This window comes from Gambusia affinis, linkage group LG23 (genome assembly GCF_019740435.1).
Source record: "Gambusia affinis linkage group LG23, SWU_Gaff_1.0, whole genome shotgun sequence".
Taxonomy (NCBI): Eukaryota; Metazoa; Chordata; class Actinopteri; order Cyprinodontiformes; family Poeciliidae; genus Gambusia; species Gambusia affinis.
In genome coordinates this window covers 19,242,798-19,269,162 of record NC_057890.1, presented here as the reverse complement: position 1 = coordinate 19,269,162, position 26,365 = coordinate 19,242,798, and the positions used below count along the sequence as shown (strand labels likewise).

The 26,365-nt window shown below is 43.3% G+C and overlaps 3 protein-coding genes and 1 long non-coding RNA gene across 7 annotated transcripts in view; 3 read left to right on the top strand and 1 right to left on the bottom strand.

Moving 5' to 3' along the window:
- Positions 1–178: 178 nt before the first annotated feature.
- itih2 (inter-alpha-trypsin inhibitor heavy chain 2) lies at positions 179–10,867 on the top strand. Its single transcript, XM_044108938.1, has 20 exons — positions 179–451; positions 1,470–1,502; positions 1,582–1,620; positions 3,134–3,306; positions 3,377–3,644; positions 3,712–3,819; positions 5,082–5,210; positions 5,295–5,411; positions 5,514–5,682; positions 5,755–5,880; positions 5,954–6,135; positions 6,261–6,446; positions 6,531–6,670; positions 7,617–7,789; positions 8,357–8,500; positions 8,571–8,684; positions 9,406–9,604; positions 9,673–9,845; positions 10,179–10,290; positions 10,590–10,867. Exons 1-20 carry the CDS (start codon positions 356–358, stop codon positions 10,735–10,737), a joined length of 2,829 nt encoding a protein of 942 aa, XP_043964873.1. The 5' UTR covers positions 179–355; the 3' UTR covers positions 10,738–10,867.
- kin (Kin17 DNA and RNA binding protein) lies at positions 10,789–14,138 on the bottom strand. Of its 3 annotated transcripts, XM_044108939.1 has the most exons (13): positions 14,111–14,138; positions 13,906–14,028; positions 13,713–13,807; positions 13,594–13,637; positions 13,375–13,497; positions 13,118–13,302; positions 12,984–13,035; positions 12,856–12,901; positions 12,635–12,776; positions 12,423–12,554; positions 11,609–11,708; positions 11,437–11,537; positions 10,789–11,007 (listed from the first exon to the last, which is right to left on the bottom strand). In XM_044108939.1, the coding sequence occupies exons 2-13, from the start codon at positions 14,017–14,019 to the stop codon at positions 10,948–10,950; spliced, it is 1,194 nt and encodes a 397-aa protein (XP_043964874.1). In that variant the 5' UTR covers positions 14,020–14,028; positions 14,111–14,138; the 3' UTR covers positions 10,789–10,947. The 3 variants fall into 3 exon arrangements, with proteins under 3 accessions (XP_043964874.1, XP_043964875.1, XP_043964876.1); XM_044108940.1 differs by having other exon boundaries at positions 12,984–13,032; positions 13,906–14,119; XM_044108941.1 differs by lacking the exon at positions 14,111–14,138 and having other exon boundaries at positions 12,635–12,758; positions 13,906–14,104.
- A 376-nt stretch (positions 14,139–14,514) lies between these two features.
- On the top strand, positions 14,515–19,031 carry atp5f1c (ATP synthase F1 subunit gamma). 2 transcript variants are annotated; one of them, XM_044108943.1, is made up of 9 exons: positions 14,516–14,633; positions 14,934–14,968; positions 16,101–16,232; positions 16,310–16,517; positions 16,596–16,739; positions 17,349–17,413; positions 17,498–17,653; positions 18,521–18,617; positions 18,873–19,031. In XM_044108943.1, exons 1-9 carry the CDS (start codon positions 14,554–14,556, stop codon positions 18,874–18,876), a joined length of 921 nt encoding a protein of 306 aa, XP_043964878.1. In that variant the 5' UTR covers positions 14,516–14,553; the 3' UTR covers positions 18,877–19,031. The 2 variants fall into 2 exon arrangements, with proteins under 2 accessions (XP_043964879.1, XP_043964878.1); XM_044108944.1 differs by lacking the exon at positions 18,873–19,031 and having other exon boundaries at positions 14,515–14,633; positions 18,521–18,621.
- Positions 19,032–19,644: 613 nt separating this feature from the next.
- LOC122826787 overlaps positions 19,645–26,365 on the top strand; it is a 44,426-nt gene continuing 37,705 nt past the window's right edge. The window contains exons 1-2 of the long non-coding RNA XR_006369870.1: positions 19,645–19,798; positions 22,618–22,666. This is a non-coding gene — a long non-coding RNA (uncharacterized LOC122826787). The remainder of the gene's footprint in view (positions 19,799–22,617; positions 22,667–26,365) is intronic.

Genomic DNA, 26,365 nt, shown 5'->3' with positions numbered 1-26,365 from the left:
TGTAAATTTGTTTTGTTTTATTTTAGATTCAGTAAAATATTTGCATTGAAAACTAGATAAAAGTAAAGATTTAAATTCTGAATTGAGACTTAAATGAGCCTCTGTCGACATCTTGTGGTCAAATGAAGAATTACAGCTGTGTGTTTAGAGGGAGCCGTTCGTCCTGCGCCTCCAGGTCAGGGGTCAAAGTTTGCTTCCCCTCTGTGTTCCTACATGCAGCTCAGTAAATATTGACCAGATTTGAGCCGATCGGATCAGTTTGGTGGATTTTAACCTCGGCTCTCAGCTCGCTGCCGTTCTTCGCTGCTCTTGTTTTATTCTTTCTAGATTTGTGTAGAAATATGAGCGTGGAACCATGAGGCGTCCGCTGCTGCTCGCTCTGGAGCTGCTGCTCCTTCATTACAGCTGCTGCTTTGAGTTTGTGATAAATGGAGACTGGGAGGACGAGGAGGTGAGGCTGCATAGGAATTTATTTCAAATTAATTCATTTATTTCAAACAGAGAAAACAAGCAGGACAAGAGAAAACCAAAATAATCAGTTTATCTTCTTGTTTAAAACCTGGGGGATCAAAGTAATTAATATGCAGACATAAACATTTACATAACCTGTCAAATAAAATAACCATGTTGTTTATTAATGCAAAATGCAGGAAAAGATGAGACATTGTGTCAGATTGGCATAAATATTGTTTCCGACAATTAATCATGTTTATTAGTTTAACACATTTCAGCGTCACAGCAGATCAAAGAGCTTCATCTCATCAAAACACAAAAATAAAAACATCATTTTCATTGAGAGACATCATCAATAATCATTAATATATTGATCAGTGTTTTATTGGTTATTGATTTTATTGTGGTTGTGGTTGGAGGTTTGACAATAAAGTCTGGATTTAAAGGAACTCAGGGTTTCAGCTGTTTTTCAGTTTTCTGGACGTTTGTTCCAGATCTGTGGTCATAGAAGCTGAATGCTGGATGGTTCTGGTTCTGATGCACAGCAGAAGATGTAGAACCAGGTGGTGTCTCCATCCTCCTGGTTCTAGTCAGAACTCCAGCAGCAGCGTTCTGGACCGTTGGGTTGTCAATCAGGCCTGTGAAGACGCTGCTGCAGGAATCAAAGCCACTAAAGAGAAACTAAAGCCTGGATGAGTTTTATTACAGATGAAAAGTAATAAAATCGTTGTTTTCTTTTGTAAAACTATTTTATTTAGGAAAGATCAACCAGAAACAGAAAACAAAAATAAAAGTAAAACTTTCCTTCAGAATCACGTGAAACTAAAAACTCTCATCATTCTGGTTCCGTTTGTTCGTCTGCAAACAAAAATATCATTTTTATCAAATGAAACAGAATCTTTTTTATTTTATTATTTCAACTCATAAAAATCAGTTTTCAGTTTTTCTTCTAATATTTGTCTCTCTCAGCTCTGATATTTTTGTTATTCGTCTTTTTTTTTTGTTTTGTCCACCAGCCTGGAGTCGACCTCCATCAGGAGAGGCAGAAGGTTTGTTCCTCGGTTCTGATCCGAACCCAGTGGGCCGCCTGCTGCTGCTGACTCATGCTGTGTTGTTTGTTGGTTCCAGAGAGCCGCGCTGACCAGCGAGGAAGACCAGCCCTTAGAGGTAAAGAGCTGAAGACTGTGGCAGAGTTGAGCCTTATCTAGTAATCAATATCCGACTGTTTGAGGAGTTCCTCGTGACAGGCAGGGTGTTGACCCGCCGACCGTCGGCCACATTCAACCCCAGCAGTTCTGCCTTAAATCTTAGTGAGCTCCAGAACCCTCTAAACCAGGGGTCTCAAACTCCAGGCCTGGAGGGCCGCAGTCCTGCAGTTTTTAGATGAGCCTCAGGTACAAAACACTGGAATGAAATGTCTTAATCACCTCCACCTTGTGTAGATCAGTTCTCCAGAACCTTAATTATTCTATTCAGGTGGTGCAGCAGAGGCTCATCTAAAAGTTGCAGGACTTCGGCCCTCGACGACTGGAGTTTGAGACCCCTGCTCTAAAACCTTCCAGGAGTTTCCAGAACCTTCCAGGACTTCCCAGGACTGCCCCGTCCAGCTGTTGGATCCGTACCAGAACCTTGCATGTGGGTTGTCTGGTTTAAACCCAGAATGTTTGAGTTTCCTGTCGTCTTCATGATTTAATCCACTTAGTGAAGCGTCTCAGAACCACTGGCAGCAAACAGGCCCACAGCATGACGCTGCCAACACCATGCTGACATTACAGTGGGGTGAAAAGTGTTTCCTCTTTTCTGACTTCCTTTGTTTTCTCATTATTTAAAGATGAGAAAACACCAAAGGCTAAATCTGAATCTAAGTTTTTATTAAACATGATCCTGTGTGAGAACGTGATCGCCCCCTGCTGGTAGAGCTTACCTGTGGTTAATCACACCTGGGTTCAGCCTCACCAGGCCTGACCCCTGCCACACCTGTCCTCCATCAGTTTAACAGGAAGTGTACGGCAGCACCAGGCAGGAACCAATCAGACTCCAGATCTGATAGTTTAAATGTTTGTGAGGCTCCAGAGAACCACAGAGAGAAAATATGGAGCCATGGAAACGACCCCCAGAGGTCAGCCCAGACCCATCCTAAAGGTCACCAAAAAACCCACAACGACATCCAGTGAACTGCTCTGTCTGGTTAAGGTCAGAGGTCACGCCTCCTCTGAGCAGGGAGGACGCTTCAGCTCAGTTTCTGGATGAACCCAAAGCCTTCTGGGAAATCTGGACGTGTGTGTCTGTCACCTCTCCACCTGGTTTGGCCGACCCGAGGTTCTGGTGCCGTTCTGAGGACCTGCTGACCGTTGGAAGCTCTCGTGGTTCTGGTTCGGTACTGAACGTCTGAGTCCAGTTCCCTTTGTTTGAGGCGTGGAAGCAAAATCTAAAGATTATTTTCACAACATTTGAGACTAAAAAGGGAAGAAAATGTAATGAGAGACACTAAAATATCTATTTTCTAAATATCTTTCAATTTTCTGCTGCAACTTTCAGTTTTATTTTTATGTATATTTTTAGAATTTTTCACGTTTCATTATTTTCTTCTGTAACTTTTGTTGTTTTAATTACATTTTAGTATTTCCTGTTTTAATTTTTCTTCCTGGTCGGTGTGTTGTGCTTCGCTCCTCGCCTGCAGGCCGTCCGGGGCGATGACATCACGGTGAATAGTTACCGGGTGGAGAGCCGCATCACGTCCCGCTTCGCCCACACCTCGGTCCGCAGCTCGGTGCTGAACTCCGGCTCCAGAGCTCAGAGCATCGGCTTCAACGTTCAGATCCCCAAACGGGCGTTCATCTCCAACTTCACCATGTGAGAGCGACGGAGCGTCCTGCGCCCGCTGCAGACGGGAGGCCAACTTCTTCTTCTTCTCCTTCTGCAGGAACGTGAACGGCATCACGTTCGTGGGCTCGGTGAAGGAGAAGACGCTGGCCCGGCGGCTGTACGCCCAGGCCAGCTCCAGGAACAAAGCGGCGGGGATCGTAAGGACCAACGCCCAGGACCTGGAGACCTTCACCACGGAGGTCCACGTCCCGCCGGGCAGCAGCGTCGCCTTCGAGCTGCACTACCAGGAGATGATGGAGCGCCGGCTGGGCATGTACCAGCACAACCTGTACCTGCAGCCCGGACGGCCGGTTCCGCACTTCCAGGTGAGGGACTCGCGCCAGACTCTGTCCTTTCTTCTGACCTCTGACCTCTGACCCCACACCTGCCCAGGTGGACGTCTACCTCTACGAGCCGAAGGGAATTTCAAACCTGGAAACGCAAAGCACTCTGGGAGAGCAGTTTGCAAATCTGATCCACGTCACAGCCACCAAAGACAAGGTAATAATACTAATAATAACGGTAATAATATTAATAATAATAGTAATAATAATAATAACAGTAATAATAACAATAATAACAATAACAATAATAATAATAATAATTAATAATAATAATAATAACAGTAATAATAATAATAATAACAATAATAATAATAATAATAATAATAATAACAGTAATAATAACAATAATAACAATAACAATAATAATAATAATAATTAATAATAATAATAATAACAGTAATAATAATAATAATAACAATAATAATAATAATAATAATAATAATAATAATAATAATAACAGTAATAATAACAATAATAACAATAACAATAATAATAATAATAATAGTAATAATAATAATAACAGTAATAATAACAATAATAACAACAACAATAATAATAATAATAATAATAATAATAATAATAATAATAATAATAATAATAATAATAATAATAATAATGCCTCTGTCTTTCATCACAACCTGATTGTTTTGAAACCCAGGTCTGTAAACCATCCAGATGATTCTGATCTCATCAGTAAAATTAGTTTTTATACATTTATTGAGCTGAAATGATTTTTTTAAAAAGTTTTGATACATTTTAATAATTAAATATGAATGTTTTAATTTTAAACATATCGATAAAATGTTTTAGTAAATATTTTGCATACAACTTATGGTTAGTAATGTTAATTTAAAACAAGGTACATGTTTGGGAAAAATGCATCATGTATATTAATAAATATGAAAATAATGTTTCAAACAATTTTATAGTAAATATTTTTAAAATTAAATTAGAAATGATATATTGTCACATTTTATAATAAATTCAAATCTTTTTGATTTCTCGCCACATTTGAATATTTTTAGGATTAAAATGCTGCAGAAGTGATGAAGCACTAGAAAATGTTTTATTTTATGAAATATTTTATTACATATGAAATATTTTGATTATGAATTATTCATTACATTTTTCATAGAGTTAAAAATAAATGGGTTGGGCATTAAACATTAATTACAATCTTATTAATATGAATCATTTTCTATTTTTCTGAATTATGATGCATTTATTGCATGGTCTCAATATAGGAATATTAATTAACTTCTATTAATGACATTAATGAACTAATTCACTGTGGTTAAACGTGGACATCATATATTTTATGCATTTAAGGCAAAAGCTCGTAATAATTCAACATTTTGAACAGAATGGATTATAAAGCACGTATCATAAATAGAAATAATAATCTTTCGTTTTGCTCAGGCTCACGTTGTCTTCAAGCCAAATTTGCATCAGCAGAGAAAATGTGAGAATTGCTCCGGCAGCGCCATCGACGGCATCTTCTCTGTCAAATACGACGTGACCAGAGACAGCAATGCCGGGGAGCTGCAGGTGAACTTTGACCCAAAGCAGGAAATAACATCCACTTCCTCAAACATAAACAGAGATGATTATGATTATGACTCTCTGTTTCAGGTGTCAGATCTTTATTTTGTTCATTTCTTTGCTCCTTCAAACCTCTCTCCTCTTCCTAAAAACATCGTTTTCGTCATCGACGTCAGCGGCTCCATGTGGGGGGTCAAGATGAAGCAAGTAAGTGACCTCTGTTGACCTCTTAAGTCTTCATTCTTCCAGTTTCTGTGGAGCGCTGCCACCGTTTCCCAGAATGCACTGAGCTTCGAGGTTCTGCTGTAGACGGTGGAAGCCATGAAGGCGATTCTGGACGACCTGAAGATGGAAGATCGCTTTAGCATCATCGACTTCAACCACAACGTGCGCTGCTGGAGTGAGGAGCTGCTTCCCGCCTCTTCTCTGCAGGTGGCCGACGCCAAGCGATACGTCCAGAACATCAAACCTACCGGAGGTAGAGAGGCAGAGTGTGACCCGGCGCCGGGCCAGGAGCCGCTCCCTTAACAGCTGACCGTGTTTGTGACAGGCACCAACATCAACGAGGCGCTGATCCGAGCCGCTCAGATGCTGGTCAGGGCGAACAGCCAGGGCTTCGTCGACCCGCGCTCCGTCTCCATGATCATCCTGGTGTCTGACGGAGACCCCACCGTAGGTAGGAGACCACCGGAACCGAAGAGCCACAAACCTCAGGCAGCAGGTTCTGATCCAACATGGGCTCCCTGCAGGAGAGATCAAGCTCAGTAAGATCCAGAAGAACGTGAAGCGAGTGATGACGGAGGAGCTCTCTCTCTTCTCGCTGGGCATCGGCTTCGACGTCGACTACGACTTCCTGGAGCGCATCGCCATGGAGAACAGGGGCGTGGCCCAGAGGATCTACGCCAACCACGACGCAGCTGAGCAGATCCGGGTGAGACAGTTGATTAAGCAATGCCTTACCAACCCACTCTGATCTACTCTTGTACAGTTCAGTATGAACCAAAGATCAGAATCTAACTTTTGAAGGTTAAAAAGTCTTTTCCCCTGTTTCTGCAGGCCTTTTACAGCCAGGTGTCGTCCCCCCTGCTGAAGAAGGTCAGCGTCCATTTCCCAGAGGGAACGGTGACCGACGTCACCCAGAGCCACTTCGATAAGTTCTTCAGCGGCTCGGAGCTGGTGGTGGCCGGGAAGGTGCAGCTGTCAGACAGTAACACGCTCACCAGCTTCACCTCTGCTTCAACTGTGAGTGCGACGCACCGAGACGTCACTGAGGCTCTGGACACCTGCTGACGTCCAGGTCCTTGTCTCTGTCTGCCTGTCCTGCAGGCCAGCCTGCAGCTCAACCTGCAGACGGACGCTGACATCACGGAGCTGGACTTGGAACTGGCCAAGCAGCAGCACTCCTTCACTGGCTTCGCCAGGCAGATGTGGGCTTACCTCACCATCAAACAGCTGATCAGGGAGAGGTGAGGCCCACAGCATCACATGTTTACACGGATACTCTGGGTCACAGGGTACAGCCGAGGGTTGTCCGGTTAATCAGGAACATTTAAGCCACCAACCAGAATGCAGTAGGTGGTTTCTGGATGGTAAGTCGACAACAAAACACTTCTGTTTTCCAGCAGCCATTGTACAGCAAGGACAGTGGAAAACTCCTCTTGTGTTGCTAGGTAACGGGCTGAGCTTCAGTGGGGTTGCTTGGTAACGAGCAGTGCCTGCTGACTTGTGATGCTACATTGTGAAGGTTTTTAAAATGGCTCATTTTCCAGACGTCATGCACCATCTGAGCACTTTTTAGAAACAGCAGAAACCCAAACGAAAGTACAATAATGTGCAAAATGTGAATTTTGCATTATAGTTCCTCTTTATTTTCTCTTAATGAGGAATTTGTGTTGATTCTTCAAAAAAGCAAATAAATAACCCAAAAACCTGATAACTGTACCAGTAAATATCTATAAAAATATCTCCACCTCAGGCCTCATTCGGGTTAAAGGTGAAAGGTCATGACACTGAACCAGTATGCCTGTTTGGAAGGGTTGAAGGAGAAATCCACTTTGGTCTGGAATCAAGATGGCTGCCAGACTGAGGTCAGCAGAGCTGGATCTAAAGAACTAACCAAGAATCAAAGAGTTGATGTTTGGTCCATATGGACAAAACCCAACAGCTTATCAGCACAAACACCTCAGACTGACGGAGTGGACCTTGAACCTTTCAGTAAACCAAAGTAATGTAGAGTTAATGTGAGTCCATCTGTCCAGCAGCTGGTTCAGAGGGGACATGAACAGGACCCTGACCTCCAGGGTCAAACCCGACGCCTTCACCTCTCTGCACAACAACACAGCATGCTTTTTATTTTCTAAATATTCTCTTGGTTATCTGTCTTTACCAGCTGCTCTCTGGCTCCCCCTGCAGGTCTCTGGTTACAACAGTTGGAAAAAAGAGAAAAATCACCAAGCAGATCACAGAGCTGGCCCTGCAGCACAGCTTTGTGACGCCGCTGACCGCCCTGCTGGTGGAGAGCGAGGACGCCACCGAGAGGCTGCTGGCCGACTCGGCCCGGGACCCGAGGCACGGCTGCTGCTCAGGTCACACACACACACACACACACACGCACACACACGCACACACACACACACGCACACACACAACTGGATGGGGAATAAAAGTGTTTACATTTCAATTAATTATTAGTTATTTTAATTATAAGAGAAAGGTTTCTCCACTTAAAGACTTCAGGTCCAGACGAAACGAGTTTAAAACATCACAAATGATTTGCTGGAGAGCCGAGATTGTTGAATGTTACAAATAATCTTAATGAGAAAGTTTAAAAATTCAGAAATCTTTCAAATATTCAGTCATTAAATAATAGTGATTATTATTGGTCTTTTATTGTAACTGACTGCTTGTTTCAGAGGAACAGTGATGTGTTATATCTACAGTATCAGAACTTCTTGAATCTTCTAATCAAAGTGTTTAGAAGAAACATTGAACTGAATTTACTTTGGTGTTCAGAAAATCAGAAGAGAGCTTCTGATTGGCTGATCAGTCCCTCATGATGTCTCCTCTTCCAGAAGCTGCTGAGACCAAAACTTCAGGCTGACTAACATTTCTCTGCATGTCGATTATAAATGTTATTGTTGTGACCAATGCAGGCGTCCAAACTCTGTCTGGTACTCCGTCCATCAGCCTGGTCTACGCCACGCCGCCCCCCTGGATCCAAGTCCCCGTCACGACCCCTTCCAGTCAGGTCCTGAGTGGCCCCCTGGAGACGGTCCTGCCTCCAACGGTTAACTTGGGTAAGACTCACATCCACCTGCAGGCTGCAGAAAGAAGTTTCCATGTTCAGAGTATTTGTTTGTCTTCCAGTGGATGGAGACCCTCACTTCATCATCCACCTGCCTGCAAGCAACATGGACGTCTGCTTCAACATCGACTCCAAACCGGGCCACATCCTCAGCCTGGTGTCCGACATGGGAACAGGTGAAGGACCACGGGAAATGTTTTGGTATTCTGGTGTCGTTAGAAAGCCCGGTTGGGTTTCTTCTCCTAAAAGTTGCTAAATGTAGCAACAAAGGTGCTAGGTTGGTAACAGTGGCACAAACTGGGTCATTAACAGAACCATGAACCCAAATACAGCAGCAGATCTACAAGAGAAGGTGGCCTAGTCAAAGTATAAACCTCACATTCAGTTTGAGCTCAATGAACTGAAGCAACAGGAGAGCGGACCAGAACCCCTCCAGAACCGAGTCAGGCTGATGTAGAGTGAAAATAACAGCACTGCAGTGTCAGTTGTTGTCACTCCATGAGCTCCTAGAACAACATCTGACCCAACGGTGCTCAAAGTAGGGCTCCTGGGCCGTTAGTGGCCCGCTTGACCACAATTCAGGAATGAATTTGGACTTTTAAATCAAAATCTACTTACAAAATGGTTTGATACAGGAGTGTTTTCAGATGAACACTGACCCAGATTCTGTTTTTATTGCTGAGAACAGATGAAATATTATAGAGATCAAAATAAAAAGCTAACTGGACTCCTTTCATTTAACAAGGAAAAAACACTTTTATGATCCCATTAATACAAAGAAATCACAATATTTTTGTGATTCCAGTTTTTATAAACAATATGTTTTTGGTCTGTGAGAACTTTGGAGCTGACATAAAGTTAGTACACCCCTGGGGTTCTCCTCCATGCTGTGTGCAGGTGTTGTGGTGAACGGCCAGCTGATCAGCTCCAAGCAGCCTCACAAAAACAGAGTCAGCTCCTATTTTGGCCTCATCTCCGTTTACCACCGGCCTGCCGGGGTCAGCGTGAAGGTCGCCACCGATCGGATCTCCATGGCCGACGGCAGCAGCAGCCACTCCTTCACCTGGGGCGCCACGGCTGACGTCGTCCAGGACAGGTAACTCCGCCTCCGCCAGCTTCCTGCTCTGCTCTGATTGGTCCTCAGAGTTCTGCTTCCTGCTTCAGCGTCAGGATCTCCATCGTGAAGAACTCCCACGTCACCGTCAGCATCAACAACAGCATCCGGGTGACGGTGCTGCTCCACCGGGTGTGGAGGAAACATCCAGTCAACGTGGACTTCCTGGGTCTCTACATTCCCAGTAATAACCAGTACTCTCCACTGGTTCACGGACTCATAGGTACGACTCCCAGTCCTGGACGAGGCTCTGCCTTCACCGCTATAATCCTCATTATCTAATAACAATGACAAAAACTTAATTCTCTTCATAATGTGATAGAAAAAATCAATCACAGCATAGAGCATTTAGCATGAGCAACTTTTAAGCATTTAGTGGTTTAAGCCCCTAGTGGTCAGTAATAGTACTGCGATTAAAAGTGAGAATGACTTTTTATTGGAAGATTAAAAGGGAAAAAAATGATATAAATTATGAAATTTGACAGTTTTTTTCTTCATAAAGAACTTGGCTTTCCATTCTTGAGCTGAAATAAATTAATAATTTGTGGTAAAACAGGGCAGTTTTCCCAAGAGCCTGAGGTGAGTGTGTACGATGTCCATGAAGGACCCGACCCGCTGAAGAAGGAGGCCACCATGGAGGTGAAAGGTCACACGCTGCGGGTCACCAGGTACTTCCTGTCACTTAATGCTGCGTTCGGTGAACCCAGACTGAAGTTTAACCTGAAGTCAGGAACGTGTTACTGTGTGTGTTACTGTGTGTGTGTTACTGTGTGTGTTACTGTGTGTGTGTTACTGTGTGTGTTACTGTGTGTTACTGTGTGTGTTACTGTGTGTGTTACTGTGCGTGTGTTACTGTGTGTGTGTTACTGTGTGTGTTACTGTGTGTGTGTTACTGTGTGTGTTACTGTGTGTGTTACTGTGTGTGTTACTGTGTGTGTTACTGTGTGTGTTATTTTGTGTGTTTCAGAGGCTGGCAGAAGGACTTCAGACAGGACAGGAAACGCGGCTCCAACGTCCACTGCTGGTTTGTCCACAACAGCGGCGAAGGCTTCATCGACGGTCGCTATGGCGACTACATAATGCCGGATCTGAACAGCTTCCTTCAGACGGTCTAATCAGTTTCTTCACCACTCTCATTTCTAATCATTTTCCACAGAACACACAGAGAAACTTACCAACTTTATTAGAACAAAATGTACATTTTCAACCATTAATGTTAAAAAATAAAAATAATTCCACCAAACATTTCTTCCTGATTGTTTCTGTACAGATCTGGGAATGAACTCTGACACGGTAGAGTCCCGCAGCATGACGAGCGTTCCAGTTCAGGCCAGTTTGGAAAAATCTTCATAGGCGATGTCCACCATGTCCCCTTTCTGTGGCCCCTGGGGACACGACACAAACATTTAACCTTAAAATTGTTTTTTGAATATTTATCATAATAATCCACGATTAAAGAAAACAGAACTTTTAGTTCAGATGGTTTTACTACAGATGAGGAGACAATTTAGGTCATAATCTCTGGAGATTGAAATACTTTCTATACTTTAATCTGCTGCTGCTAAAGTCACTCTACAGACTGTTACTAGGCAACCAAACTATGAGTTGCTAGGCAACCAGGGAGTGAGTGAGTTAGTTGAGCCCACCAACCTTTCTTAGTTCTGGTTCAGAGTTCAGTGAAATTATTGAATATTCTATCGGACATATTATCTACAGATATTGATCGTGTGTCTGTAGCGATAAATAATATTGATTTATTGTCTACGAAACACGTGACGGTGATCCAGCTCTGGGTGAGGAAGAGCAGAACCTACAGAGTCCAGCGTTAGCGTGGCGCTGAACTTCTTCTCGTCGATCCCTTCCAGCAGCGCCTCGGTGTCCCGGTACGGCCCGTTCAGGATCAGAACCCGCTTCCCTGCAGGAGGCCAGACGTCAGAACCTGGAATCATTTGAGCAGAACCTGCTGGGCTGGAGGCGGCGGCTGACCTGGAGCGGGGATGACCGTCTCCAGGTGGTTCTGGTCCAGCTTCAGTTTGTCCCCAGAGTCGATCATCTTCACCACGGCGCCGTATTTCTCCTTCACCTCCTGCAGACGGACGAGAGCCACAGGATCAGAACCACAACAGCTCTGAAAGAAAGTCTAGATTTATTTCAGCAAGATCAGATTTTAATTTGGTTTTCCTCTTGTTTGCTAAAAAGGAAGTTTCAAATGACAGAAATATTTAAAACGTTGCTTTTATTTCACTCAGCCCTTTTGTCCGTTTACAGCAGAGAATTAGTTGTTTTTAATTATGAGAATATAGTTATGACAGCAGAATTAAGACAACTTTTACCAGAGCAAAGTCTTAAATTTACTTAAAAATTCAAGACCTGATGCGATTGCAGCAACTGTCTGGTTCTTTCTTTGAAACGACTGAATTTATTCAAAGTTCTGCTTCTGTGAATAATTGATGCTGAATTGTTAAGAGTGTTATTTCCTTTTCTGTAAAACCAAATATAACTTCACAGTTGATATATTTGTGATTTATTTTAATGTTGTTTTTGTGTAAGAGTTATAGTAAAATTACTACTTTAAGACTTTATTCTAATAATTGTAAAAATCTGTAGTATGGCCCTAATATTTGCCGTAAAGTCGAATTGAATCCCAACTGTAATAAACAGTCAACCAAGATGGCCGCCGTGACATCACTCTGATCTGTGGGAACCAGAGGACAGAACAGGTTGGGGAAAAAAATCCAGATTCTGTAAAAACCAAAGATTTCAATTAATCGATAAAACTGATTTATCACCCAGCTGTTACCATGACGACAGCCTTCTTCTTGTGGTACTTCTCTCCCAGCTTCTTAGTGACGATCTTGACGACGATGTTGGGCTGCAGCCAGTAATCCGTCCTGACCGCCGAGGACTGCTTCTTCTTCTTCTTCTCCTCTATCTGCAGAGAAAACGATCAGAACCTTCATCATCATCATCATCATCTTCTTCATCAGTGGAAACCAAACAAACCACCAGAACCTCCATGATCTCCTCCAGAGCCGATTTCTTCTTCCTCTCCCCTCTGGAGTCAGAACCGGACGGCGCTTCTTTCCGTTTGACAGAGGATGAGGATGCTGGAGCTTTCAGAGTGCTCAGAACCGAGCTGGCACCCAGAACCGAGCTGGAAGAGGTCAAAGGGCGGGTGAGAGGACAGGAAGCTGGGCGGAGGCAGCCATGACTGATCGGTGGGGTATCAGTACCTGGACCTGGACGAGCTTGCCACCGGAGCGCTCAGGTTGAAAGCAACTGGAAGAAAAAAGCAGGAAGACATCAGGTTCTGTCCGAGGCCCAGTTCAGACCCGGATCACCCTGCAGAACAAACACCAACCTTTCTCTTCTTCACTCTCACGTTTGAGTTCTGTGTAAACGGACTGGGCCTGCTGGGGAAACAGAGGAGGGAAGGATGAACTCTGTAGCTTTGGTTTTGCTTATCCAGTCGGGTCCGGGCCGGTCAGAGCTCACCTCGGCTTCCTTCCCGTCCATCCCTCTTCGGACCTGCTCCTGGATGAACTTGGCGCTCCTCTCCTCGTCATCCAGTTCCTGCTTCTTCTTCCTGGCCTGCTCCTCCTGGCGCCGGATGGTTTCTGGGTCGCGGTCCACGTACTGGATGTACCAACCCTTAGGAGTCTCGTCTACTTTACACAAACCTGCCAGCGACCCAAACAGGTTAGTGGGACATGAAGCCGGACGGACCCGGAACCAAAGCAGGAACCGGTTACCTTTCCTGCCGAGCCACTTGGTGAAGTCGGTGAGGGTTTCCCACTGGGTGGAGTTCATGTGGACGTGTTCTCTGTGGCTGATGTACTCATTGTAGACAATGTTGTTATGGACTCTCTTGGTTCCTGTAAACCAGAGGACCGGAAGAACGGACCAATCAGAACAGAACGGACCAATCAGAAACACTTCGGTATCTCTGAGAACATCTGTGAGTTTCTCACCAAAGCGTCTTCTGAGCAGCTCCAGAAAGTCACTTTTGAACTCACTGTGGAGAGAAACGACACCGTTAAACAGACCTCCAGCAGCAGACGCTGTGGCGTTGCCATGGTGACGGACTCACTCGGAAAAGTAGTCCATGAACTTGGTGGGGTTCTCCGAGGCCAGCAGCAGCTGCCTCTGGTGGGACTCGGACATGCAGTGACACTTGAAGCCATTCTGTCTCACAAACAGAACAGTTTATGTTTAAAGTGAGAGCAGCAGCAGGCAGTGAACGCATCACACACCAATTCCTATGAAGCTAATTAAACTCTCACCTCGTCTCGACACTGTTTCTGACACATCTGGCAGTACCATCTCAGCTTCTGGAGACCTTTGGACTTGATTCGGTTGCTAATCGCCTTGGGGGACAGAAAATCCGCTTTTCCCATGGCGACCACCTTTCAAACGACCCAAAAACAGTAGTTACACCGCCGAAAATAGGACAACAGAGATACAACACAGGAAACTAGCAGCCATTACCTCTCGAAGGACTGGAAAGCTCGCGAGATTACTGGTGCCGCATTCCTAAGCCCTGTAATTTATAATTTTCAATCTATCAGCATGGGTAAATGGTAAAAATGTTAAATTAGATTCACAGAAATCCAAACCAGTTGGCACTACACCTCAAGTATTTTTGAATCAAATTTACTGAATGAAAAAGTCACTTTGTTGACCATGTGTGGCGTAATATGAATAATGGTAACAAAAAATAATAAAATAAAAATAAATAATAACCGTTATTTTTCTTCCACTTCCTCATGCCAGATTTCAAAAACTCATTTTTTGATAGAAATTGAGTAAATATTTAACTTCATTTAAAAAGAGTATTTCACTCACCAGCGCCACAGTGTTAAAATTAATTTTACCAACATTTTCATCTGCCTCTGAAGGCAGCGTTAGTTCATTTTGACTCGACTTTGCGCATGCGCAGTCCTGCCTGTCTGACCTTCATAGCGGTAAGGATGTTCTCCAGGACCAGCGCTTTGGTGTTCTCCCCACAATGGTGAGCCTTTTAAGTCCACCAATTACTTTATTTTTTCCTGCTCTATGAGTGGCGTTCAAGCAGACGTGAAACAGAAGTCAGTCCGGGTTGCAAGGACCGTGAAACGGGGAGTTATTGAGCGGAAGGACGTGCTAACCCGTAGGCCTCAGCTAATGAATGGAACTGAGGCTAATGCTAACGCAGTCGCCCTGAACGTTATAACTTAAACAGCCACTTTTACTTCGTGTTAACGTCATAATGAGCTTATTATTATGTTGTACTTGCTAAAAAAATAACTGCTGACGGTGTTTGTTTCCACAGTGGGCAGGTCAGGAACATGGCTACCCTGAAGGACAGTAAGTAATCCCCTTAAACTGCGAGGAAATGTTTTTAAAATACAAAAATCTGATAAATCTGAGTATAATTAATTTAATCAGACACCTTAGAGTGTGGTTGAACAGCTACACAGCTGTCCCAGGAACACTTTCTATAAATGTTTTCTGCAATGTTTTACCTGGTGGAGGCCAAAGTTGCACTATGTTGATCTATTTTGGTGAAGTTTCATATCGGAGTTTGATCTTTTTCATTATAGATTTATTGAAATCCGGCGTTTCAATAGATCCTGGTGTGGGCCCTGCATAATTAAGTAAAACTAACGTTTATCTCAGCCTGTAATTCATTTGCAAATGGTATTCTTTTTATTTGTACATTGAAATTATTAAATTTTATATCATGACTATTGTGGATTGATTTTTTTATTTTTATTTTGAGAGATGATTAAAAAGGGGAAAATTGGTATTCTTTTAGTTATGCATAATTTAGTTTTTCTTTTTTTTCTGTTTTGCTGAAATTTGAACTGGAAGTGGCTGAAGCCATCTAACCTGTAGTTATAGCCAGTAAAATAAATACTTTTCAAACCATTTTGTAGACACTTTGCCAACAAATTGTTGCTATTCTAGATTCCTTTCCTCTGCGTCCCACTAGCTGCATCCATCAGTTTGTTTATAAAGTTAACTTTCATCTCTATGCTAACATAGCTAGCCACCTCAGGTTAGTTGTTTGTCATTTTTGGATTAGAGCCTGCTGAATATTCAGGTTTTATGTTAAAATTCATAAATGTCAGGGCGTGCTGTGGTGGTGCAGGGGTCAAGCACAACCCACATATAGAGGCCTTAGTCCTCGACGCGGCTGTCGCAGGTTTGATTCCAACCTTTGCCGCTTGTCTTCCCCCTTCCCTCATTACCCTTTTTCCTGTCAATTCACTGTAACATAAAGGCCACTAGAGCCAAAAAAAATAGAAAATCATAAATGTCAGTTTTTGGTTAGTTTCTGCTGGAGTTGGACTGATGCCTCCAAATGTTTAGTTTAATTTAAATTTTTTATGCTAATTAAAAAATAATATAAATTGATTTTAAACTGCAGATGTAGTTATTTATCACATCAAACTGTTGTTGTCGTCATGGTGACGGATCTGACTGTTTTCTTTAGTCACCATGCGGTTGAAGTCCATCAAGAACATCCAGAAAATCACCAAGTCCATGAAGATGGTGGCCGCCGCCAAGTACGCTCGTGCTGAGCGGCAGCTGAAGCCGGCCCGGGTATACGGCACCGGCGCTCTCGGTACGCCATCTCAACCCGGTTCCGGTCCAAACGGACTCTGCCTCAGACTCATAGTGTTTCTTCCTCTCCTCCTGCAGCTCTGTATGAGAAGGCCGATATCAAAGCCCCCGAGGACAAGGCCTCCAAGCACCTGATTGTAGGCGTGACCTCTGACCGCGGTCTCTGCGGCGCCATCCACTCCGGCGTGGCCAAGATCATCAAGAGCGAGATCGCCAACCTGACCGGCGCCGGCAAGGAGGTGATGGTGATCAACGTGGGAGACAAGCTGAGGGGCCTGCTGTACAGGTGAGAGCTGCTGCAGAACCGGGCCTGGCGGTTCTGATGGACCTCTGCCTGACCTCTGCCCGACCTTCTCTTCGTCAGAACTCATGGGAAGCACATCCTGCTGAACTGTAAGGAGGTCGGCCGTAAGCCGCCCAACTTCAGCGACGCCTCTGTGATCGCGGCCGAGCTGCTGAACTCTGGGTACGAGTTCGACCAGGGATCCATCGTCTTCAACAGATTCAGGTACCGACCCGGCCCAGAACTGCTGCTAGCCCTGAATTAAACCATCAAATCATGAGGCATTAAAATGAGATCAGAAACTCCTGTTCTTGTGGTTAATATTTTTGAAAGGCGTTTTTCTTTAGAGACGTTTCATAGTCCGTTTTTATTTTGGCTTTGATTGTTGTGTTTTTATTCTTTAAAATGTTTTCCAGTTTTCTTAAAATATTACAGTTTGTCTGTGAGAGGACAAACTTTCATTGCTTATTTTTTAATTAATTCTTTTTTATATGATATTAGAAACACATTAAGAGATAATTGTTTAAATGTTAATTTCTATTTTTAAATGAGAAACATTTTACTGCCTCCTTCAGTAAATCTCAACCTGCTGAAGCTAAACGACCACCTGATGAGTTTTTGTTGAAACATTTACAGAAAAAGAATTTTTTTTGCTTGTTTTGTTCATCTTGGATACAATTTACGTATTTCTTCATTTGTACTTTTTTCTCTTAATTTTGATCTGAATATTTTGGCCGTTTGCTCCAGTTAGCGTTTATTCTGTTCCTAAATGATTTGCTGATTATTTCAATAACTGATCAATGTTTTCAACCAGAACCTGTTCTGCTCCTGCAGGTCCGTTATCTCCTACAAGACGGACCAGAAACCCGTGTTCTCCATCGACACGGTGGCTTCCTCAGGTACCGGCCCGCGTTCTGCCGACTGGTCCCGGTGCTGGTTGGGTTCTGTTGGGTTCTGATGGGTTCTGATGTCTGGTCTGATAGAGAACCTGGGGATCTATGACGACATCGACGCCGACGTTCTGAGGAACTACCAGGAGTTTACTCTGGTGAACGTTCTGTATCTGGCGCTGAAGGAATCGTCCACCAGCGAGCAGAGCGCCAGGATGACGGCCATGGACAACGCCAGCAAGAACGCCTGTAAGGCCACACCTCTGGAATGATTGAACTAGGACGTTAGGAAACTGTGCACACTGCTGAACCAAACTGATAAGGGCTTTGATTAGAAAGGTTAGATATACTACAAAATAAAAGCATAAATATGTCCTAGATGAAGCAAGTAAAAAAATCTTTAACAGGATTATTACGACCTTTCAAAATAAAACCTAGACTAGATAATTTCTAAAGTAATTTCAAATTAAATGATGTAATCGTCTTCCTCCTTGCCTTGTAGCAGGAAGGTTGAGGGTTTGAATCCCAGTGGCTTTCTCTCCAGTTACTAATGGTTCTGACCCAAAGTCTAACATTTACAATCCAAAGAGCCGTTTCTACCAACATCACATCTGAAAACGTTCTTATTATTTTTAATACAGGAAATGTGTTGTTTTATAAAGTTATTATTTTTAGGTTTAAATATTTGACTTTTTTCTCATAATTAATTGATATTTGCACACATTTTCCAGCCTGAGAGCAAGAAAAATGTAAATAAAAATGATTTGTACTTTTAGTATCATTCTGTTGTGGAAACTAAACTGGAAGTTTTCATGTTAGTTCTGGCCCGAACCACAGGCTGCACACTCCTGGTTTACAACACAGAGATTATGTTGGTCCTTCAAAATAAAAGTCTGGCTTCTGTGTGGGCCAGGTGATGCTGCAACTTCAACAAAGCCTGGATGGATTTAAGGAGATGTTGCCATGGAAACGGCTTCTGGGCTGAAGGCTGTGGCTGGAAAACAGACAACATGTCTGTCCTCCATCATCGCTGATGGATTGGGATGTTTTCTGGGCCGGTCCGGTCCAATCCGGTCCATCATCCACTCTGACTCCATGTTTTGTGTTTTGCTCCAGCTGAGATAATCGATAAGTTGACATTGACCTTCAACCGGACCCGGCAGGCCGTCATCACCAAGGAGCTCATCGAGATCATCTCTGGAGCTGCAGCCCTGTAAGTCTGCTCTTCCTCACTTCCTGTTAACTCTTCCTCACTTCCCGGTAACTCTTCATCACTTCCTGCCCCTCTCCATCACTTCCTCCTGCATCTCTAACTGTTCTCTGCTCCTCCTACTGCTGTCAGGGACTAACAGGAGGTAACATGGCGTAGCCGTGTGGTGCTAGGCTAGCATTAGCAGCTAGCTGCAGCAGTAGGAAGTAGCTTCTGCTCAGATTCTGGTTGGTTCTGATGGCTCTGTTCTGTCTGCAGATAAACTGGACCGGACCGTGGTTTCTGTTCCGGACCGGACTGGGCCGGGCCATGGATTCTGTTCCATCACTGCAGACTTGATGTTTGTTTGAGTCTAATGAAAATTTCTGCTTCTGTTTGTAAAATATGTGGAGGAAATAAAGCTCTAACCAGAACCTGGATCTGTTTCCCGTCTCTGAATGACGTTAATCAGATAAAATAAGAAAATGACAATCTGTCAGTCAACGTTTGGTCCACATTAAATCAGAAACGCTTAATCCCAAAGAGATTTTAAACGTCATAACTGATCATCCAAGTTTCTCCACACAGACTCTGGTAGTGATGCTGCGGGCCAGACGGATCTCCAGTAGCAGTCAGGCATGCAGCAAATCCAAACAAGCCTCTGACTGGAGAGCTGCCTACCAGGCAGCAGAGCTGATTTTCTACAGTAAATCTCCCTCAGCTGTTAGCAGCTCTGCTAATCCACCTCCTTTGCTTTTGCTGCTCCTCTTTTAACCTGAGGAGCAGCAAAAGACGGGTGTGTTGAATAACATCCGTCCTGGTGTTATTCAAGATGCTAATCAGTTCCTAGCACTTGTAAAAATGTCTTGTTATGGTTACAGAAGTAAGAAATATAAAACCCAGAACCATGAAGGAACCGAGCCTGGTTCCTTCACGGTTCTGTAAAACCTGGAAATCTGCTGCGTCTGCTATGGATCCAAACAATCTGACTCATTCTATAGAAATCATTCAGGAATAAACTGATTTAAAGTTGGTCCTTTTTACTCTGAATTGGACCAGAACCACAGATGAGTTCTAGCATTTTATGTCTATGAACTGGACCTGTAGTTCTGGTCCGGGTCTTCCTCGTTTCTCTGCGGTTCTGCAGCTCGTTAAACTCAGCGCTGCTGGAATCAATCAGATGATCAGGAGGATCCTTAGCCTGGGTGAGCATCAATAAACTAAACTAACACAAACTAAACTTCAGACTCAAACTGCTGGAAAACTGAAAACATCAAATATTCAGAAATCATTTAATTTTAATTTTAATCCTTGTTTAATTTACACTCTTTATTTCAACTCCAAAAGGCTTAGTTTCTGTTTTAAAAGGTAAAAATGATATTTCACCACCTTTACACCTTTTATATAAAGGATTCATGGAAGCAGTGGCACAAAAAGTGAGCATGCAGCGTATGCAACGCATAGGGGCGCTGCACTAGAGGGGGCGCTAAAACGATGTGGGAATTTTTTTTCCTAGTCAGCATTTTAAGTACTTAACAGCTGTTTGTGCATGAAATGATCAATAACAGAGGATCAGCACTGATTAGGCGCCCCTCCCCTCCCATACAGGTAACTTGGGCAGCGGCCCTTCGAGAACGAGCTGAGGCGCGTTTTGTTTCTTTTAAATTTTTACTAATGCCTCGACAACAGGGAGCTAAAGATGGGGCGCAGAAAAAACTACGGGGCACAAAACGGAAGAGGGGAAAGGATAAAGATGTTGGAGAGACGAAGAAAAGCTTTTCAACGTGGTTGAAAGACGGAATGTAAGTAAAGTCAGTGTATCAACAAGAGAGTTGTAAATATTCAGGTTAGCTTAGCTTAAGCTAGCCTAAAATGACAGCTGGTTGTTGTTCAATACGGGACGCGATTTATTCCGTATTGCTATAAATGTCTGATAGACTCACCGATCACACATCTCAACAATAATGTAATAATAATGACCAAAACAAAACACGGAAATATTAGGGTCAGCTAAATTGTCGTTGCGGGACCTAAATAGGACCCCAGGAACTGACGCTGTTGTCATAGTAACCTAGAGACGGACACTACGCAGCCGCAGTGAGCTGCTATCAACCAGTGTATTTTTAAAATGTCCACCCGATAAAACACTGTCCTTAGAAATAAAACCTCTGGCAGAAATACAGACGGTAGTGGGAAGAGACGGGCTAAACAATCAGAGTGAAGTTTAATAGGGGCATTAAAATAAATGTGTTGGTGACATTCAGTGGCAACCAGTGGGTTTGATATCAGACAGAATGGATCAGGAGAGGAACCGCAGAACCTAAAGAACCTAAAGAACCAGACATCAGTCTCTTCATCCCTCAGTCATTTCCTGAGACCAAAAACTAATATAGATGGCAATTTAAAAGAACAAATTATACAAATAGATTAATAGTAAATAAATAAATATTGTGAAGAGAACATTAAAAACATTTGTTAGGATTGTGTAGGAAAAATATTGATATCTTTTATAAATAGTATTTTGTGGTCAATATTATTTCACCATTTTATTAATGTGGGTTGCCAGTTTGGATCAGGCTTCCTATCACGCTATAAGAATAATAGAAAACATGCTAACAAAAAGCCTCAGACCTGCAGCTCATAAGAGGTTCTAGACAGGCTAACAGAAGAGGCTCTTTGGCTCACTGGTACAAGTTTATGTCCTGGGAGGGGGAAGGGGGGGGGGGGTGAGATGTTTGCATCCACCTCAAAAATATGTAGTTGCACCCCTGCATGGAAGTCTTTTGGTCCAACAGAAAATCAGTGAAAGTTTGAGATGTTTCCTCTGTTTTGGCTGAATTTGGGAAAAAAACCTCCAGATTGCTGAATTAATGTCAAGCTGCTTTGTGACGCGTTTAAACATTAATTAATGAGGGAATAAAAAGTTTTTACACATCATTAAGAGTGATTTAAAGGCAGGAGGATCCCTGTTGCTGTTTTCATAGATTCCACCAGGTGGCAGTGTCTGACAACTAATAGAAGGTTAAGAAACGTTTACAGAAGTTATGAAATAAAAATTAAACTAAAATGATGCTATTGTTGAAGTTTAGCTCAGATCAGGTTTCCCATGTTGATGAAGACAGAAATGAAATGTTTCAGTGCAGAAAGCAGACAGTGGCTGTTTATTATTGTTGCTGTGTGTGTGTGTGTGCGTGTGTGTGTGTCCCTGTGTGTGTCCTGCAGACCTTGTTTGTCTTTTGTGTTTGAGCTTGTTATTGTTTACTCCTGAGGGGAGTCGGGAGCGATTGCATCTGAACACTGAAATTACAGCGATGCCAGACGGTGATAAATGCAGTCGGAGCAGCAGCAGCCTCCGCACCGGCCAGCAGTTCTGCTGCAGCAGCATGTGGGGGAGGGGGGACGGCAGCAGGAATGGATCAGCTTGGAGATCTGGGAATTTTCTTGGGTTCAGAAATAAAACCAGAAAGAGGAGCAGCTTGTCGTCACAGCGGGGAGAAGATGTTCTGGTGTAAATATGTTTCTAATAGTTCATAAAATTCACACCAGATGCTACAAAAACAAAAATAGTTCAGAAACCATGAGCCTGAAGTTTAGCTACAGGAAGAAAAGTCATTTCCTGAAGGTCTGTGTGACCTCCATGTTCAGGAAGATCCTCCACTGAGACGAAGCTGAACGGTTCGGTTTGTTTGGCCGAAGAATCTCAGTTGATCTTCAACAGGCTGGAGGAGGAGAAGCTTTCTGAAGGATTTCTGCTGCTCTCCGTGTTTCCTGACCTTCTAAAACTTGGACATGCTCAGTTTTTTCCAAAGTGCTTATGAAAAAGAATATTTTAAAATCTTGGAAAGTGAGAACCTCCATCAGTCTTTCAGATCTGATCAAAACTAAGAGGCTGAATGAAAGAAACAAAATAAAAATGTTGAGCTGGAAGGTTGAACATTTGGTCTAGTTCAAGCATGTAGGTAAACTGAGTGGTCAGATGTTTGCATACGCCTCTAACCTGCCTCCTGTTTCCTGATGTTTGCAGGTCGGCGTCCGGACCCATCAGGTCGGAGGCGATTGTCCAGAGGCTAAAGGTAAATCTGTTTTATTCCTAAACCAGTTTGGAACATCCAGCCGTCCCAGTTTCAGCCTCTTCCATTCAAACAATCACTTCTGCCCCCGATGCTACAAAATAAAACTCACATTGAGCCACTGAAAGCAATTTTCTAAATACGTATGACATGAAATGTTTTAATATGAAAGCTAACAAAATGAAAATAAATGTGTTTATGTTATCAGACAGTAGAACAAAATGGTTTCTCTTTCACAAAAGAAAACATTTTTTGAGTGAGATGAGCTTTTGGTATGAATATGTAAAATGAAGAAAGGCAGACAGCAAAGTTACTTTTTAAAAACAGTTTTTACAGTAGAACTTATGGAAATGTTTTATTTCATTCATAATCAAAGACATTTTGGTTTAGTGGCTCTGAAGCTGCAGCTTTCAGATCCTTTCTAATAACTTTTTAATTTAAGGCCTCTGTCTCTTTAAGAAGCTCCTGCTCTTTCTGGAGCTCCGCCCCCTGGAAGTCATCAAAACGGCTCCTTTATTAACCCTTTAGTGTTTTTACCAGCGTTGCTCTGAGCAGCAGCTCCTAATGAGCTCAGCAGCTGTTTGCTAATTGCTGCTGGCTAGTCTGAAGGAGCAGAGAGGGGGAGGAGCTGCATCTGGAAGGCGGGGCTAGGTCCATCCATATGTTTGCAGCTGAATGGTTGCCACGGAGATTAGAAGATTTGTCATCAGGGTTGTTTCTGGTGAGGGAAAGATGACAACAGGCTGGAAAGGTAGAAAAGTTGCTTTAATGAGAGAAGTTTGAGCCAATCGCAGCGGCTCTTCCTCTCGGCCTCCTGTTTCATGGAGGAACTGGTTCCTGACTTATCGGATGAGGAAGGAAGCAGTCGATTCTGTGTCTGCGGCTCGGTGGTTTCTGCAGACATTGGAGGATTTCCTCAGTTTTAGCTTCACCTGGTTGTGGAGGAGCAGGTGACAGTGGAGGCTGAGCCTCAGCTCCGTCTGTCCTTCCTGTCTCTGAAACAGAGGGACGCCGTCTCCATGCCGACCGAGACGCTGCTGGACATGAAGCGAAGTCCTGACAGAATGATTTTACACACTGAGCTCTGAAAAAGTATTTACACCCTCCAGATTTCTGCTGCTTCTCCTTTTCATCAGATTTAAATGTTTTACATCATCAAACTAAAGATTTGTCCTCTGAAGCAGAGGAAGGTGGAGTCCAACAGATTTACTTCACAAGTGGAGAGTTGCAGCGTTCACTGTGATATTTATATGAAACTTTACTAGAAATTGCTCTGGGTTTATTTCTAATATGGACAGAAAAGAAAGGAGGGGAAATGTTTAAAGCAATAGAAGGAAAGAGAGAATTCAGGTCAACAATCTGGAAGTTTGTTTCTACAGAAACCAAGAAACCATGACAACAAACCAAATATTCATCCGTCCATTTTCTAACACCTTTGTCCCTAATGGGAGCCAAATATATCTGAATCCAGACCTCCTCCTCCTCCTTCTCCTCCTCCTCTTCCTCCTCTCCAACACAAAGCTCTATCTGCTCTCTGGACTTTTCAGACTATTTATGTTGGACAAGGTCAGGATCGTTTAGAGTCGATAAGATAACTGGACCGAAGGAGGGAGAAACGATCGATTCCCGTCGCCACGCAGATTCCCCCCCCCCATTGCCCCCCCCCCCCCCCTCAGCTCCAGACTCATTCGCTTCTTTAACGTCAGCAGTGTTTAAATACCCCAGCAGAACTTAAACTGCCCAGTTTCTATCAGTTTACTGATTGAGTCATTTCACTTGTTTTCATGCTCATTATGAGTTTGTTGCAATTTTCTGCAAAAATTGTGAAGATTATTGGCTTTAATTGATGGTAACTCCCACCTGCAGGGGGCAGTATGTCTTACCAAGGAAAAAAATCATAATTACCGTCATACATAAGCACAAATATCACAAAATTAAAAATTAATATTTCTAAATTCGATTTTTATTGCCAAATAGAGTAATAAAAATAATCCTAAATCCTGGAGGAACTGATCTCCATGACAACCGGACTTTTGGGAGGGAATCTCTGCAGCTCCTCCAGAGTCTCCACAGGTCCAGGCTCAGTCTGCAGGCAGAAAGGAGAATTAATATTTTAGCAGCTCAAAAATATTATCAAAGGAAATCCTTAATCCATTATTACAAAATATTTAAAATATGACATCATTACATCTGTGACAAGTTTGGTCTCCTCGTTGCTCCTGCTGGGCTGATCTTGATGCAGACATCCTCCTCATCTGAAGTGTGTGTGTGTGTGTGTGTGTGTGTTTTCTGCCATTCCTGTCTTGGGTTACGCGGCTCCTGGTTGTATGATCGATGGCTGAGTCGGACGCCATGTCAGGGCCACTTTCCGCCAGCTGTGTGTGTGTATGTGTGTGTGTCCCCCCCTGCTGAGCCCGCTGGCCCTGCCCCTTCCTGTCCAGAACACACACCTAACCAAAACCCAATGTGTCCAGACAGGCCTGTGCTCTTCGGGTTTCTGAGCTGCTCAAAGAACCACAGAACCTCAGTTAGCGGTTCTGACAGTTAGCATGTTAGGGGTTCTGACAATTAGCATGTTAGCGGTTCTGACAGTTAGCATGTTAGCGGTTCTGACAGTTAGCATGTTAGCGGTTCTGACAATTAGCATGTTAGCGGTTCCGACAGTTAGCATGTTAGCGGTTCCGACAATTAGCATGTTAGCGGTTCCAACAGTTAGCATGTTAGCGCTCCGGATCCTCAGGATGTTTTATCCATTTCACATGGAAAGTTCAGATTCTCAAGATCCAAGTCAGAAAAACTTAAAAGTTTGATTTAAAGCTCTGGTTCCTCCCCAGGGCTGGCCAAACAATCCAACATGGCCGCCTTGAACTTACAAATGCTAACTAGCGACTGAGCTTTGGTTCTAAAATGAGGAGAAATGCTCATCTGGTTGTGCTAATGCTAGCGATAATCTGGGAACGTTCTATGTGGAGCCAGTGAATCTGGGAGGAAGTTTCCAGACCATCGGCGCCTCCTAGAGGACGTCAGGAGGAAGAGCAGATCTGGATGCTGAACTCTGATTGGACCCGAGCAAAAACAAAGCAGTTTGTTCATGTTGGAAACATTTCAGTTTACTGAAGTTGAATCAAACCAAACTTTTGTGGCTTCAGGTCAGAATCACTAAATTATTTGTCAATAATCAGAGAAAAAACATGTTATTAAATAGATAAATGTGAATAAATGATAGACTGACTTACTGCTAGCACAAATAAGTATGGTAGGTAAAATATCTGAACTTTAAATCTTTAGAAACATTTCAGTGTGAGGTTATTCTGCTAAGGAATGACTGCTGGTTCTCTGGGATTTTCTTTCCCATTTTAGTGAAAATATTCCCAGATTTGTGCAGATAGCAGCAGAAAGCCTTCCTCCTCCTCCTCCTCCTCCTCCTCCTCCTCCTCCTCTCCCTGGCTGTGTGGCGCTGCCAGCAGACTCTGTTCCTCAGTGTAGTGCAGATTATGGTTTGGGAATGACAAGCCCGCCGTCTGATACCATATCCGCTCTGAATTACAGATCAGCCCTTTCTAAACGATACTTTAAATACTCGCTGCAGGCGCAGAGTTTTCTCAGGCTCTTATTTCATTGTTATTACACTAGTAGCATATTTTGTTAGAAAATCAGTGTTGGCGCTTATTTAAATGAGGGAAAGTGTGTTATTTGGAAAAT